Below are 14,064 nucleotides of genomic sequence, written 5' to 3' on the forward strand. Positions count from 1 at the left end.
TAAGGTAATATAGTACTAATTAAGGATTATACAGGACGGAGGAAAGTAGAAAGCATGATATTGAGAAACTTAGTGCCATACCTACGTAAGCGTATGTCGGATAAGTACAAAATTAACAAATTACATAAAAAGAATAGTTATAGATATATAGATAAGGAAATAGTAAAAAAAAAAAAAAAAAAAAGAAAAAACCTACCTTGTTTAAGATACCATTTTTTTTCCCTATCGCTCTTGTTTTGAATAAAAAAAATAGGTTGAAATGCTAGTCCTGTCTTGGCTGAAATTTTGAAGGGGTGCTTCCTTTTCCAACTGGAGTCCTTGAACATCTACGCACTAACTTTCAGAAGCTCCACTATTTGTTCTTGAATCGAAATCTCTGAAAGGAGAATAAGTCTGGAAATTTCAAATAATGAACTTTTCAAAGATAGAAAAATCTATTGCTAACAGTTTACTTCAATGATATGTTCTGATGGTAGCTCATTTTTATTACAGAATATTTCGTTCAATTCCTTGAAAAGTTCTTAGAATGACATATTTCTTGGTAGAAGGGATAAAACCCATTGGCAGTTAGAATTTTACTATGAGGTTTTTGATCTTAAGTGAAAATATTAAATAGATATCTTCACCCAGTGCTATGAACCACAGGACCTCAGGAGAGAAAAATCCAACGCCAGGTGATTTGGCTTTAAAAAGGATTAAAGTCAACGTCAACATGCTCTTTTATGTGTTATTTTTTTCTTCGATAACAATAGGATTGATGAAATAAATGAGTCTGTCTTTTTCTTTCCGTAAATGAACCGATCTTGTTTTTAAAGTGTTTTTTCGATAATTTTATTCTTGATATTCAGTTACAAGATAATGTGATCTGAAACCCATAACTAGCAGAGGAAGGTCCTTTTTATGGTCTAAGTTATCCTTTATTTTCCTTTTACAGTATAATCTACGTTATAGAAATTACCTCCTCGGTAAATATTGTGACACATTTTCATAATGGATGTTTCAGTTAATTATATGGACAAGCACAAAAAAACAAAACTATTGGTTACTTTAAACAGGAAAATATAAATTACCACCTTCAGGGATCACTCAATGTCATTATTGGCAGTTGATTTACCAAAGAGCTGGTATTTTGGTCCTCACTGACTATGAAAGTAATTCTACTTCAAATTATTTTTTTTACTAAAAACTGGTGTATGAAAAATAAATAACAACCTGAATAGGTTCAAATTAAAAACTCAATTTAATTTTGATGAAAATTAAATATACAACTTGCTAATGTACAAAGGTTATACTTACAAACAGCTCTCAGTAAATAGCTAAACCATATGAAGGGTTTCTTATCACATTTCCATTATAATTGGCCTTTACTGCGTGAGTTTCTATGTGAAAAGGTGCTTGATTATTATTTTTGGTATGGCGTCTCCGAGAAATGCAAATCAAAAATTGTCAACTAACAACAGTGAAAAATTCTTAGGATCTGTAAATGAAGAAAACATGCCTTAAATAGTCGCCTAGGTATCTAAATAAGGCAAGCTAGCGAGTAAATATATTTATCACACTCCACTGTGATCCATAGCCCATTCCATATGTTTCGTTTACAGATTGAATTAGTACCACCGTCTGCTCAAACGAATCAACAACTCAGCTCTTTAACTCCAGCTCCAACAAACAATTCACAACTTTTTTCAAATGCATCCTTTGTCCAATTAAATGAGAATACTTTTCAATACCCATTGCCTCCTTCTTCCAACAAAAACTTTAACTCAGTCTCTCAAAATACTAGAAAATTCTTACATTTCAGTGCTGGTAGTAATACATTACTTGAATTGTCAGATGAAATTATCGAGAAATGCAAGAAAATATATCCAAATCTAAAACAAGAACCAGAAATAATTACTCTACAAGATGGGAATGGGTATGATTTGGATCCTGATTTTGTCATAGAAGACGTTTTCAACGCAGCTAATAGAGTGAAAGTCATACTTAGAGATGATATTGATATCGATGAGTTAGAACCAATAGCTCAATATAGAAATCTCAAAAGAAGGAAAACCAATAATGGTACCTATCAAAAAGTTTCACGAAGCCAAAAACCAATCAATAATTCTTTAGCGTTACCTAAAAGGAATAATTATCCGTTACCTTCAACAAGAACCCCAAGAAATTTAGGAAGAAGAATCTCAACACCATTAGCACAACAAATATATCCTGAACCTGTCACAGACAATGTAGAAGGAGAAAACGCAGATAGGTCCTTTTTACCACCTCCAAACGTCCCCCAATCTCCTCCAATTAGGATAAGCTCCGGTATCGATACTTCCAAGAAAATAGTTTCCAACATCAAAGAACAAGGTCAAGTGTCTAAATCTGAAGTGGTTGATCCAGACAAATCCAAACAACAAAGGCTATTACTAGGTACACCAATAATGACCTCAATGACACCAAACAGAGTCACCTTAACTGGCCAAAGGGTTGTTTCCGAAAATCATATGGAAACATCACCAATTTCAACCATCTCTAATCCCAGCAAATCATCTTCCAAAGAATCGAATGCTTCACGGAGGATTAGTTCTGGTATGTTAAATATCCCAGAACCAAAAATATCAGAAGTTGAAAAGGAACTAAAAGTGGGTCCTGCAAGCCCTGATTCAGTACTTCCAGAGAAACCAAAACGAATTCCAATGAAAAGATCATTATTAGATAGTAAATCTATACCAAATAATAACTCTGATGATAACTTAAGTTCCGATAGTCAAGATACAACTAGTTCCCATTCCCATTCAAGACCATCTTTGCAACGTCAAAGCTCGATTGCTGATAACAATGGGTCCCCTGTAAAACTCAACCCTCTAGAAGATGATAGTGTTTCACGTATTGTACATTTGGCTGAATTACCTCATAATAAGAAAAGGAATCTAGTACAGGAAAATTCAATCAATGAACTGGAGGGTAAAATCGATCAAAGTGCAACAAAAAACAACCTAAGTCATTTATTTACGCAACCAACAGGTAAAGGAAATGGAATATCAAACGAAAACGTTAATAGTAAAAGAGATAAGCTATCTCAAATCGAAGAGGAAGATGTTCTTCCCGAGCAACCAGCTCTCCCAACCAATAATAACTTGAAAGAAAAAGTGAATCTAGAAACTCAAAACAACGAAACCATTTCTATTACCAAACCTGGACAGATGAACAAATCAGATAAGAAGAAGGACGCTGGAACTGTAACTCAAGATATGCAACTCGAGTCAGAAATGGTAAAACCTACAACAACAACAGCCGATAGAGAAACTGAAGTAACGGAGCAAGAAACTGATGATGAAGATGAAGTAAACACTACAGTTCGTATTAACCCACCTGAATCAGCATCAGCCAGTGGCAATCATTCTTTTTCACATCCGAGTATCCATAAAACTGAAATATTAAAAATATTTGACGGTGACTCAATCAAGTTACCTCATTGGCTAAAGAAAACCTCATCATCATCATCAACATCATCACCATCATCATCTTCAAGAAAAAAGCCTTATACAACCGTCCTTCATAAGGATATCGATAATTCAAAACCAGATCCAAGAAATATTTTACCTCAAAGAACACCGAGAACTGCAGCGAGGAGAGCAGCTCAATTATTATCAAGTTCTCAAGGAACCAGTCAGCACCCTGACCAAGTTCAGAATATCAATATTAACAATGATCACTCCGATGAAGAAGGCAGCTATGAAACATCATCTACTGATGGTTATTCTAGCAGTGGTGTAGAAACTGCAGGATCTGACACATCAGATAATGAAAAGATATTCCTGAGGGAACCTAATGACAAAACCAAAGTAATTAAAACGCATCATCTCAAGGAAGCAGTAGTAACTAAATCTAATGATAATGATAAGGACACAAAGCAAGAAACTGCTACTAGCACAGACAATATTCTTGGCAAAGTAATTGGAAAAAATCCTTCAACCGCATCGTCAGGGAATGTACCAGAAGGATTAACTAAATCTCAGCCAAGTTTTTCCAAGATAAATGAGGATGATATTTCAAATAATAAGAAAATTAACGAAACGAAGAGTATATCCTTGACTCCAAGTAATTTTTACTCTAATAGCAAGACAGAATTGAAGAAACTCAATATTCATAAACCAACGAGTAAGTTTACAAGTATGCCTAATACGAAACCGGACAGTAGGGCAAATAACCTGGGAAGTGAGAAGGTAATAAAACTAAACGAATTTTCAATTCCAAATCAACTTAAAACGGATGATCATAAAGTCAAACCAGACGCTAATCCAGAAGTCCCTAAACCGACGTTTTCACCTAGTCATAATGACAAATTAAAAAGTCTAAAAGCAAAGTTTTCAAAAACAAAACCCCAATCATCATCACCAGTTTTTCAACCAGTACTCACCGATGATAGCTCTAATATCTCAATACAAGATGAAACCGAATCAATGGATGAAACTTCTTCGAGTTCTTCATCTGATGAAGAAGTTGCTTCTTCCTTTAGGATATCAAGAAAAAATGTTGTTGACACACCAAAGGGATCTTTGGCTATCACGTCTAATGCTGTAAGGGGCATTAATGACCCAGGTCTAGAAGCAGCGCCTCAATCAACCCAAGCAGATTTTCCAACCGCTGCTAAAAACACCCCAGCTAAAAGTGTACCAATTACACGATTTTTGAACGCTACCTCACCACCTACAACAATATCTGGTTCTATGAAAGTTTCTAGTATGCTCCACAATGGGTTGCCTCTAAAGAGTCGCCCCTCATTAAGCACTCTGTCTGATTTGGTCCAGAGGGGAATACCTAATGTAAAGGAGAAAAGTGTGCACGCATCACAATCCAAATCTACTAATATTCAAGGTGCCTCAACAATTGAAACTGATTCAACAGGCAGCTCAGATGACAGCGGCACTGATAGTGACACCGATAGCAGCAGTAGCAGTGATAGCGATAGTGATATCAAGAGCAGTGATGGATCAGATACTAATGTACCAAGTGCGAAAAGTGCTAGTGCTTCCTTAGGTAAAAACAAGAAATCTATTGGTGGATTTGATGCATTAGCAAGACAGTCCAAAAACTAGTTTTCCACCAGTGGGCTCTTACCAATTACCATTGGTAAAATTCCTCTTACAACCTCCTATCGAATACGTAAACTATATAAACCACCATTTAATCAAGTAAAATAGTTTATTAATAGATGGATATATCGCATCGTTGATTGAACTTACAAACAAGAGCATTTTCTGTGATCGAAGTTTAGCGAGTTTTTTACAAAAACCAGTACTGTGCTAAGACTAAATAAATAACTATATCCCAAACAATTCCTGGTCCACATAAAATATACTTAAATATAAACATTTAGTATATCTTCAACTAGTATAAAAACCAGTATTACCAAATAATACACATCTTCAAATAGCTAGCCATTATGAATATTACAATTAAAAATTACTTATGATTATACCTCAGCATATTTATTACTACCTTTAATGAAGTTAATGGCCTCTTGTCTATCGATTTCAATTACAGTGGATATCTTGTTTTCATACTTAACTCTGAAGAAAGTATCAGCTACTTCCAACATATCAGTTCTGAATGTAGTACATATAAACTGAGCATTTGCAGATAATTTCTCTATTAGTTTTGCGACTGATGTTCTGTATTGTTTATCAAGAGCGGCATCAATTTCGTCAAATAAATAGAATGGAGCCGGATCAACCATTTGGATAGCCAAAATCAGAGCAATAGCACAAACAGTTTTCTGACCACCTGATAATTGTTCAACATGTAGTTGTTCATTTTCCTTTGAGTTAAATGAAACTGAAATAGAGACTCCAGTATATATGGGTTCTATTTTTTTTTGATCTTCTGTTTCATCCATATCCACATCCATCTCTTCATCGCCAGATTCAGGTGCATTATCATTACTGGCACTTCCATCACTTTTATGTATTATCAATTTTGCAGTACCTCTTGGGACCAAACTCTCAAATACCGTAACAAAATTTTTCGAGACTTTCTCGAATGTGGAGTCCACGGCTGTAACCTTTTGTTGCTTTAATCTTGTAATCAATTCCTTGATAGATGTTTTAGATTCGTCTAACTCGGAAGCTCTTTTCTCTAATTCTGTATGTTTTTCATCAAATTTCTTGAAATTTTCAAATGCCCTTTTATTCACATTATTTAAACCTGCTATTTCATCGTTAACTGACTTTAGTTTTTCTAATAGTTCCTCACTGGACAAGTCGTTGAAATCGTGCAAGACATCCTCAGAAAGTAAACCAATTTCTCTAATTTTTTGTTGCAATTCATCACGTCTTGTTGATAACGTTGTCTTCTTAATCATTGTCTTTTCAGCATCTTTTTGGAAATTCTCTAACTTCTTCAATAGTAGCTTTTGTTGGGAATTTGCCTTTTCCAATGTTTTTTCATCATTCCTCTTTTCTGAGTTCATATCATCGATTTCCTTTTGAATAATTTCAGTTTGTTGTTTTGATAGTTCATAGTCCTTTTCTACAGAATTATAGTCACTCATAGCTTTATCCAAATCATCTTTAAGATTAAGAGTGAAATTATCGTTACTTTGACCAATGCGTGATTGTAATTCTTCTTGTTGTGGCAATAACTTGGAATTTAATTCTGCATTCAAAATATCCATTTCACCAGTTATACTCTCTAGAGCTTCTGTTGTTAGAGTCAATTTCTTTTGTATAGTATGTATATCATCGTTCAACGTCAGCAATTCGGTTTTTTCAGATTGAGATAGTTCACTATCAAATTCTTTAGTCATGTCTTCCTTATATGCCGTTATTTTCTCTTTTGTTTGAGTAAGTTGTGCAGTCAGCCTTTCAGACTTGACAGCAAAGGCATCCAATGATTCTTCCAGTAAAAGTTTTTCACTTTTTTTAGCGTTTAATTTAATTCTCATGGACTGGATATTTGAGACTATCGAATCCTTATTTGATACAAGTTTCCTCATAGACCCATTCAATGCATCTATGCCCGAGTCCATCTCTTCTAATTGTTGTGTAATTTGATCTAATTCAGCAGTGACTGCTTTATGTTTCGTTCTCGAACTATTCAAAGATTTCAATGAATCTAGTCTTGTCTTTTTATGTTGATCATGGTAACCACCAGTCAATACACCTCTTTTATCTGCTCTGTCACCATCTAAAGTTATAGCGCTTAATTTATATTTTTTAGCCAACTTCAAACCGGTAGATAGATCTTTAACGACAATAGTTTTCCCAAATACATGTTTTACAGCTTTATCGAATTTTTCATCATATTTGATCTTTTTAATTAATGGAGTATAAGAACTTTGATCTTCAGGGGGGAAAGTAATTGAATTATCAAAGTAGACTTTGTTTAATGGGATAAACGTCACTCTACCACCTTTCATTCTATAGAGTTCTTTCATTATCTTGGAAGCAGTCTCCTCCGTATCGACAATGACATGAAACAAGGAATTACCACCAATTACTTCGGCACATGTTTTATACTTACTATTTACACTTACCAATTCACCAAGTGTACCAAATACAGAATCTTCAGGAAGTTTCAATTTTTCAGCAATTTCTTTGACACTCTTAAGACCATTTGCCAGACTCCTATCCATTGTTTCACCAACTGCTCTTTCTGAATCTTTAACATTATCAAGTATAGTCTGTAGGACAGTTTCTAATTTTTGTTCATTTCTCCATAGTTCTTTACGTTGATCTATACTTGAATTGTATTGTTGTTTTATGTCATCTATATTTGATTCTAAATCCTCAAGCTCTGCATTTATGGATGGACCTTGAATAGAATCATTTAACTCCTGAATTTCTTCATCAATGGTATTTATTCTCTCTGCCACTTCATCTTTTTCAATTTTGTTTTTAGTTTTGGTATCATTTAAACTTTGTTGTAACTGATTTAATTCTTTGATTTCGTTCTCTATCCATTCGTTACGTTCTTGAGCGGTATGGAATCTTGAATATCTTCCCTTTTTTAATAGTAGGTCTCTTTGTCTTTCCTTCAATGTGTTGGATTGCAATTTAAATCTAGATTCTTCATTGGTTAGCTGTTGGAATCGTGGAGATATTTTAGATAATTTAAGACGACGAGATTCAATTTCCTTGTTAATTAATTCGAGATTTGATTTATCAGAGTTGGTTTGCTCATTTTGAGTTTCTAATTGTAATTTAAGATCTTTTATTTGAACATCTAAATTTGTCAAATTATTTAAAATTTCAGAATTATTTGCTTTTGCAATTTGTAAATCATTTGTAGTCTTAATCTTTAGAGAGGAATCTATTTCCGTCAATTTTTTTGTTAATTCGGAAATGATATTTTCTCTCTTATCTAACTCTTTAATATATTTTTCAGATGAATCCACAGTGGAATTATAATCACCATCTAAATTTTCAATTTGTGTAATAATATCATTTAATTCTCTATCATAAAGCGTAAACTGGAACACTTTCCTATTCTTATCTAGGGAGTTAAACTTTTCTAATTCTTTCCTCTCCTGATTCATTTCCTTTAACTTACTATTTAATTCATTCATTTCCATATCAATTTGATTCCTCTTTTGTTCTGTTTCATCCATTTTCTTCAAGGAAGCTTTCAATTTCAATTCGAATGATTTGGCACCCACAACATCCTCCAAAAGATTTAATCTTTCTTTATCTTTTGCATTCGTCAGGGCGATAATTTTCCCTTGAGGAACAATATTATATGGATTATTCATTGAGAACCCTGTACTTTCCAACATCCTCACGACGTCCCCCTTCGTAACATTTCTATCATTCAATTGATAATCATCCTTCTTCAAACCAACGGTTCTTCTAATATAAACTTCATCATTCTCTCTTGGGACCACTCCTGAAGGTAATATAATCTTATGATTAGGATCATGGAATACAATTTCCACGGAGGCACTCATCACAGCACCACCTGAACCTTGATGGATTAACCCTTGTCTTTCTTCCCTTTTCAAATTGGAATAATCATCACTGAGGACAAATCTGATTGCGGAGAAGAAATTGGATTTACCTGAACCGTTCGAACCGATGACGATGTTATGATGTGGTGAAAAATTGTCTATTATGGTTTCATTTCGATAGGTTTTGAAACCTTTGATGACCACTCGTTTGATATACATTCGATAGATGGTTTGAGTACAGTTCTATATTGCCTTAATTAGTGCTTGAGGGCTTTGACGTTCAAGGTATATTATTGTTTTGTGATAGGAATATCTGTATGTCACTTCTACTCAAAATTGATATCTCGATTGCTTTCTTTACGCGTCTTGTGTTTTATGTTCTCAGTTTGGAAATCGCAATACGCGTAAAACTGAAGAGAGGGTAACGAAATTATGAGTGTGCGGGAGCTTCGGCGGCTAAATTGTTTACCTTTTTGAGTAATTATTATTAGTTATCACTAGGATCCCATTAAAGTGTCCATTCTCAATTATGATCTTAAAGAATGTATCGATAAGTTTTGTGTTATTCTCTGGTGAGTTTTGACGAAGTAATTTAGGTGGAACTGAGTTGATGTTGTTAGTAAAGATCACATTCTGTAACGGGTTGTTAATTAACATACGTAAGGAAATATATATGATAGTTTTGTTGTTCTAATGAACCTGGGGTGGGAATCTTTTCACGGCAACTGATGCTCTCTTATTTACCAACGGAAGCTGTGAGTCCCAATAGTGCTGTTCAGCTTTTTATTACCGTATTTTAGGAGGAATATGGGCAAAAGAACCGTAGGGTACTCTAGTGCATGCAATGCTAGATATTTACACTATTAAATATATCAACTTTCACTACAAACTCAAAAATTTAGAAGCAAAAGATAAGAAAAAAATTTATTGGTTGCTAAGAGATTCGAACTCTTGCATCTTACGATACCTGAGTGTTCCCAGAGTTTTCTCTGGTCAAGAATTGTAATTTTCCTTGAATCAGGCGCCTTAGACCGCTCGGCCAAACAACCATAAATTGTTGAAAATGTAGTAAAAGCGTTGGGGACATCGTCAGACATGACTACGTCCTCAGACAAATTGTTGTGAACATCTTGATTGTTGTTCATTTTGTTGTTGTTGTTGAAAGGTTTGAATGTGTTTTTTAAAGTACTTAATTACTTAGTTACTTCGTTGTTCGTTTGTTACTTAGTTCTATGTCATTACATAAACTACATATGCAGGGTATACGATATCCTTGCCTCTTATATATATCCCTTAGAAGGATCTTGGATCTTCTCAAGACTTTGACTCAACCCCTTGTTTCAGAAAGTATCTAATACTTGACGCAGTTGTTACGACTCTCCCAGAGCTCGTACACACCCTGCAGGATTACGCTATCTAATAGGATAACCCCATACTGAAGATCTCGATTCAACTCCTTGTTAGTCTAACTAAACACAGGCTATGAATCCTCTTTGATCTGACGATATACCATCCGCGACCTCAACCACGGATATCTCATATCCGTGACCTCGTCTACGGATACCTAGTATCCGTGACCTCGCCGACGGGTAGTAAAGTCGAATCTTCAAAGTTCACTTCACTACAGAAAAAATTTGTATTTAGTAGCTACTACATTAGATGACTTAAAAAGTAGGGTTATCTAATGCCAGTTGGTCCATAAAATGTGACAAGTTGTTTCGTCTCATAACATGGAGAAGATGCCTTTTTTTATTTGATGATTATCAAGAAATTGGCTGTCATCCATTGGTATGTATTGCAAGATTGCTCTGCTATGGAATACAGTTAGAACAATAGACTATCAGACTTCATGTTCAGACAATGTCAATTTGAAACTATGGCATAAATACGTACTAGAACATAATTTGTGGAAATAAGTCATAGCTGTCCTTTGGATCAGTTAGATTGGGAGAAATATGTGTGGCAATGTTACTAACACTTTTTCAAGGTATAACCAGTCGTCCTCTTTTAGCATTTGCCAAAGAGTACTGTACATGACGTATATATATATATTTGATTTCTCGATGATATCTCATCGTGACAATTTCTTTTTCCTTGTCGTCTCGGCATATCTACTGAACGTACGTTACGACATTATTGTGTGTCAGTAAATCAATGTCCTTTTAGCAAATCGACATATATGTACATTTTTATCAGTGCACTCTAGGCTCATTCATTGAAATACCCTTAAATAAATCAAAAGTACTTGTTTCATCTTACTTCATGGAAATAGAAGAAGGTCTATATTGACACCTTGGACAACCGCTTGAATCTAAAGTTGTTCGATTGAACCAGTAACTATCCCACCAAAAGCGCTATAGAATGCTTACCATCCGTAGACAACCTCCATAAAGTAGGTACTACCATCAGCAAAGCGAATTTCAAACACTACAATTGCCCCCAAAAAAGCATGAGGCCGCTTAGTCTTTCCATCATAGCCATAAAACCTTGAATATAAGCCTATGTAACTGCGTGCAATCGGCGTTTGAACAAAGTAGTAGGTTGTCTTACTTGAAGTATATCAATAGGAACATGAAACATTACCTATTGCTGTCGTATAGGGAAAATAAGTCAGCGGTCAATAACAACTGTCTCGAATATATATGTGTTGAGACATGCATAAAAATGCCTAAGGAAGAAGTAACAAGTAGAATAGTTAATTATTAGAGTCTACCCGTAGACAAAAATGTCTTTGAAGAAGAAAATGCTCTGCCAAAAAAGCTAGTATATAGTTGGCTATAACAAAATAATTAATGTCTCTAGAATAGATAATTTAATAAAATTTTGATATTGATTTTATAAAAGAGCAGCTTTAAAAAGCCTATTTAAAGGAAGTTTCCATAATCTTGACATGTTTCCCTAGTCCCCCTCTCAATCCATTAAAGACATACATTAAAGACATACATTGGATACTGTCTAAGTATTTCAATTTTAGGTGGAAAGACTTCTTCTATAAAGGACATCTGTTTTAGGCGGCGCTAGCATATTTTAAACAATGAGTTGTCACTTTTTTTTTTTGAAATATTGAAATATTATTATGTAACCACCACTGTACATACATAGAGGATTATTATATGTATAATAAAACATATGAGATAAGATAGACTATTTCGATACAAGATTGAACGTTTGATACTTTTAAAGCCAATTAGTATTCGCCGCTACCGTCACAAAAAAAAGGCTAATTAAAATTCCATGTATGATGGCGGTATTATACTATTTTGGATTATATAGCATACTGATGATATTTTCAACAATATCTTTAGCTCTTTCAGAAACGTCATGTAATCCGGAATATTTCAAAGAGCAAATTAAAGACTTGAAATTAGACACCAAATCATTATCTCAATATGATCAATTGATATCAGAAATTACACACTGTCTAGATATTGATGATGAGGATAAGACTAACCATCAAGAACTACTGGCATTGATAAACAAATTACATTATAATTCAGGCATTATCCAATTATCTGTAGGCCATGATCAAAAGGCTATACAAAATTTCGAAAAGATAACTGAAAAGACGATATCTACCTACCAAGATTCATATACCACATTGGCTTCGAAAAGACTAAATACTCTATACATTCAATATGGTGCATGGGATCGTCTGCATCATAATGATCAACTATTATCCGAAGATGATAAGGACAACTTTGAAAATTTCAAGACCCTTAATACGACCCTGTACCAAGATAGAAATATATATGACGAAGAATCCTTTATCAATACGTTAGCTTCAATGCTAGAAATATCACCGTATGATTTCGAGCTTATTCTGGCATACACTCAGGTTTTATTAAGGAAACTATCTTATGACATAGACAATGTATCAATTGCACTTCAAATTTTGAAGAACTATGAAATATTATTACAAAAAAATGCAAAACAATTGAATATGAGCCAAAAACTATCCATACATTATTATAGTTCCATAATTCAATTATTTATTTTAAATTCTGAACCGACTCATTTGAGAAAATGTCTCTCCATTGATATGGATAATAAATTATGTAGAGATTTGACTTTGTTTTACAACAGAATATCCAAAATAAATCCAAAGAAATCACAGATATTAGATCCGCAAGTATATTCTACATTATCTTCTGATTTAATTAACTGGAATAAAATTGAGGATTTTTATTTCAACGATAAGAAGCCATGTATCAAATGGACTACTGAACCAAAGAAAGAATTCCAAAATAATTATATTCAAATTGAACAATTCATTATCGAGACATTAAATAAATTATTCAAACAAGAAATTCCAAATTCCTTACAACCGTCATCACAACTTTCAATACCACCAATTACGATACCCGATCATTATGAAACAACTGACTTTATCAAATATATAGACTCCATATTATGTCAGTCGTCAACGACAACTTCATCATCATCTAAAAAGAAGAGTAAAACTGCTTCATTTTGTAAAAAGGCATTGAAAGAGTCACTCACAGAAATACAATTCAAAGAATACAAAGAAATTTTATCAAAGAATGGCAACGGATTATCAATTGAGTTTTTGAAAAATTCATGGAATTCATACCCACAAGTAACTATGTACATGATAAACTCCATACTAAGACAAAATAAAAAGCCATCTAACGAACTCATCGAAATATTGTTCAAATTCTTCCATGATGAAAAATTAATGAACTCTTCAAATGAGTACGTTAAGAAACAATTTGATCATGTTAACCGTCTGAATGAAAAATTAAAACAAGCAAAATATCAACAGCATTTCAATCAACAACAACAACAAAGGCAACAACAACAACAACAATGGAATTTCTACCAACAGCATCAGCAGCAACAGCAACAACAACAACAGCAAGGACAAGCTATTGCCACAGATAAAGACTATTATAAAATCATGGGATTATCTAAAGATGCAGCTGCAAAAGATATCAGGAAAACTTACTTAAGTTTAACTAAGAAATTCCATCCAGATAAGCAAGGTCAATTATCTGAAAAGGAACAAAAGAAAAATCAAGAAAAAATGTCCGCCATTAACGAAGCTTATGAAGTATTAAGCGATGAAAATAAAGGAAAGAATATGATTTGAATAGATCGGGTAATCATAATCA

General features: G+C 33.8%; 3 protein-coding genes and 1 non-coding gene across 4 annotated transcripts; 2 read left to right on the forward strand and 2 right to left on the reverse strand.

The window, feature by feature from the left end:
- Nucleotides 1-1,586: 1,586 nt before the first annotated feature.
- On the forward strand, nucleotides 1,587-5,084 carry NET1 (Net1p; the record flags this gene model as incomplete). Its single annotated transcript, XM_003980172.1, has 1 exon — nucleotides 1,587-5,084. The coding sequence occupies one exon, from the start codon at nucleotides 1,587-1,589 to the stop codon at nucleotides 5,082-5,084; it is 3,498 nt and encodes a 1,165-aa protein (XP_003980221.1).
- A 377-nt stretch (nucleotides 5,085-5,461) lies between these two features.
- On the reverse strand, nucleotides 5,462-9,151 carry SMC3 (cohesin subunit SMC3; the record flags this gene model as incomplete). Its single annotated transcript, XM_003980173.1, has 1 exon — nucleotides 5,462-9,151. The coding sequence occupies one exon, from the start codon at nucleotides 9,149-9,151 to the stop codon at nucleotides 5,462-5,464; it is 3,690 nt and encodes a 1,229-aa protein (XP_003980222.1).
- A 709-nt stretch (nucleotides 9,152-9,860) lies between these two features.
- Nucleotides 9,861-9,943, reverse strand: NDAI0Gtrna16L. The gene is given in 2 exon segments: nucleotides 9,861-9,905; nucleotides 9,861-9,943. It is a non-coding gene; the product is annotated as a tRNA-Leu (tRNA).
- A 2,227-nt stretch (nucleotides 9,944-12,170) lies between these two features.
- JEM1 (Jem1p) lies at nucleotides 12,171-14,042 on the forward strand (the record flags this gene model as incomplete). The annotated part of the gene is made up of 1 exon (XM_003980174.1): nucleotides 12,171-14,042. The coding sequence occupies one exon, from the start codon at nucleotides 12,171-12,173 to the stop codon at nucleotides 14,040-14,042; it is 1,872 nt and encodes a 623-aa protein (XP_003980223.1).
- Nucleotides 14,043-14,064: the final 22 nt, after the last annotated feature.

The sequence above is a fragment of the Naumovozyma dairenensis genome, chromosome 7 (assembly GCF_000227115.2).
Source record: "Naumovozyma dairenensis CBS 421 chromosome 7, complete genome".
Taxonomy (NCBI): Eukaryota; Fungi; Ascomycota; class Saccharomycetes; order Saccharomycetales; family Saccharomycetaceae; genus Naumovozyma; species Naumovozyma dairenensis.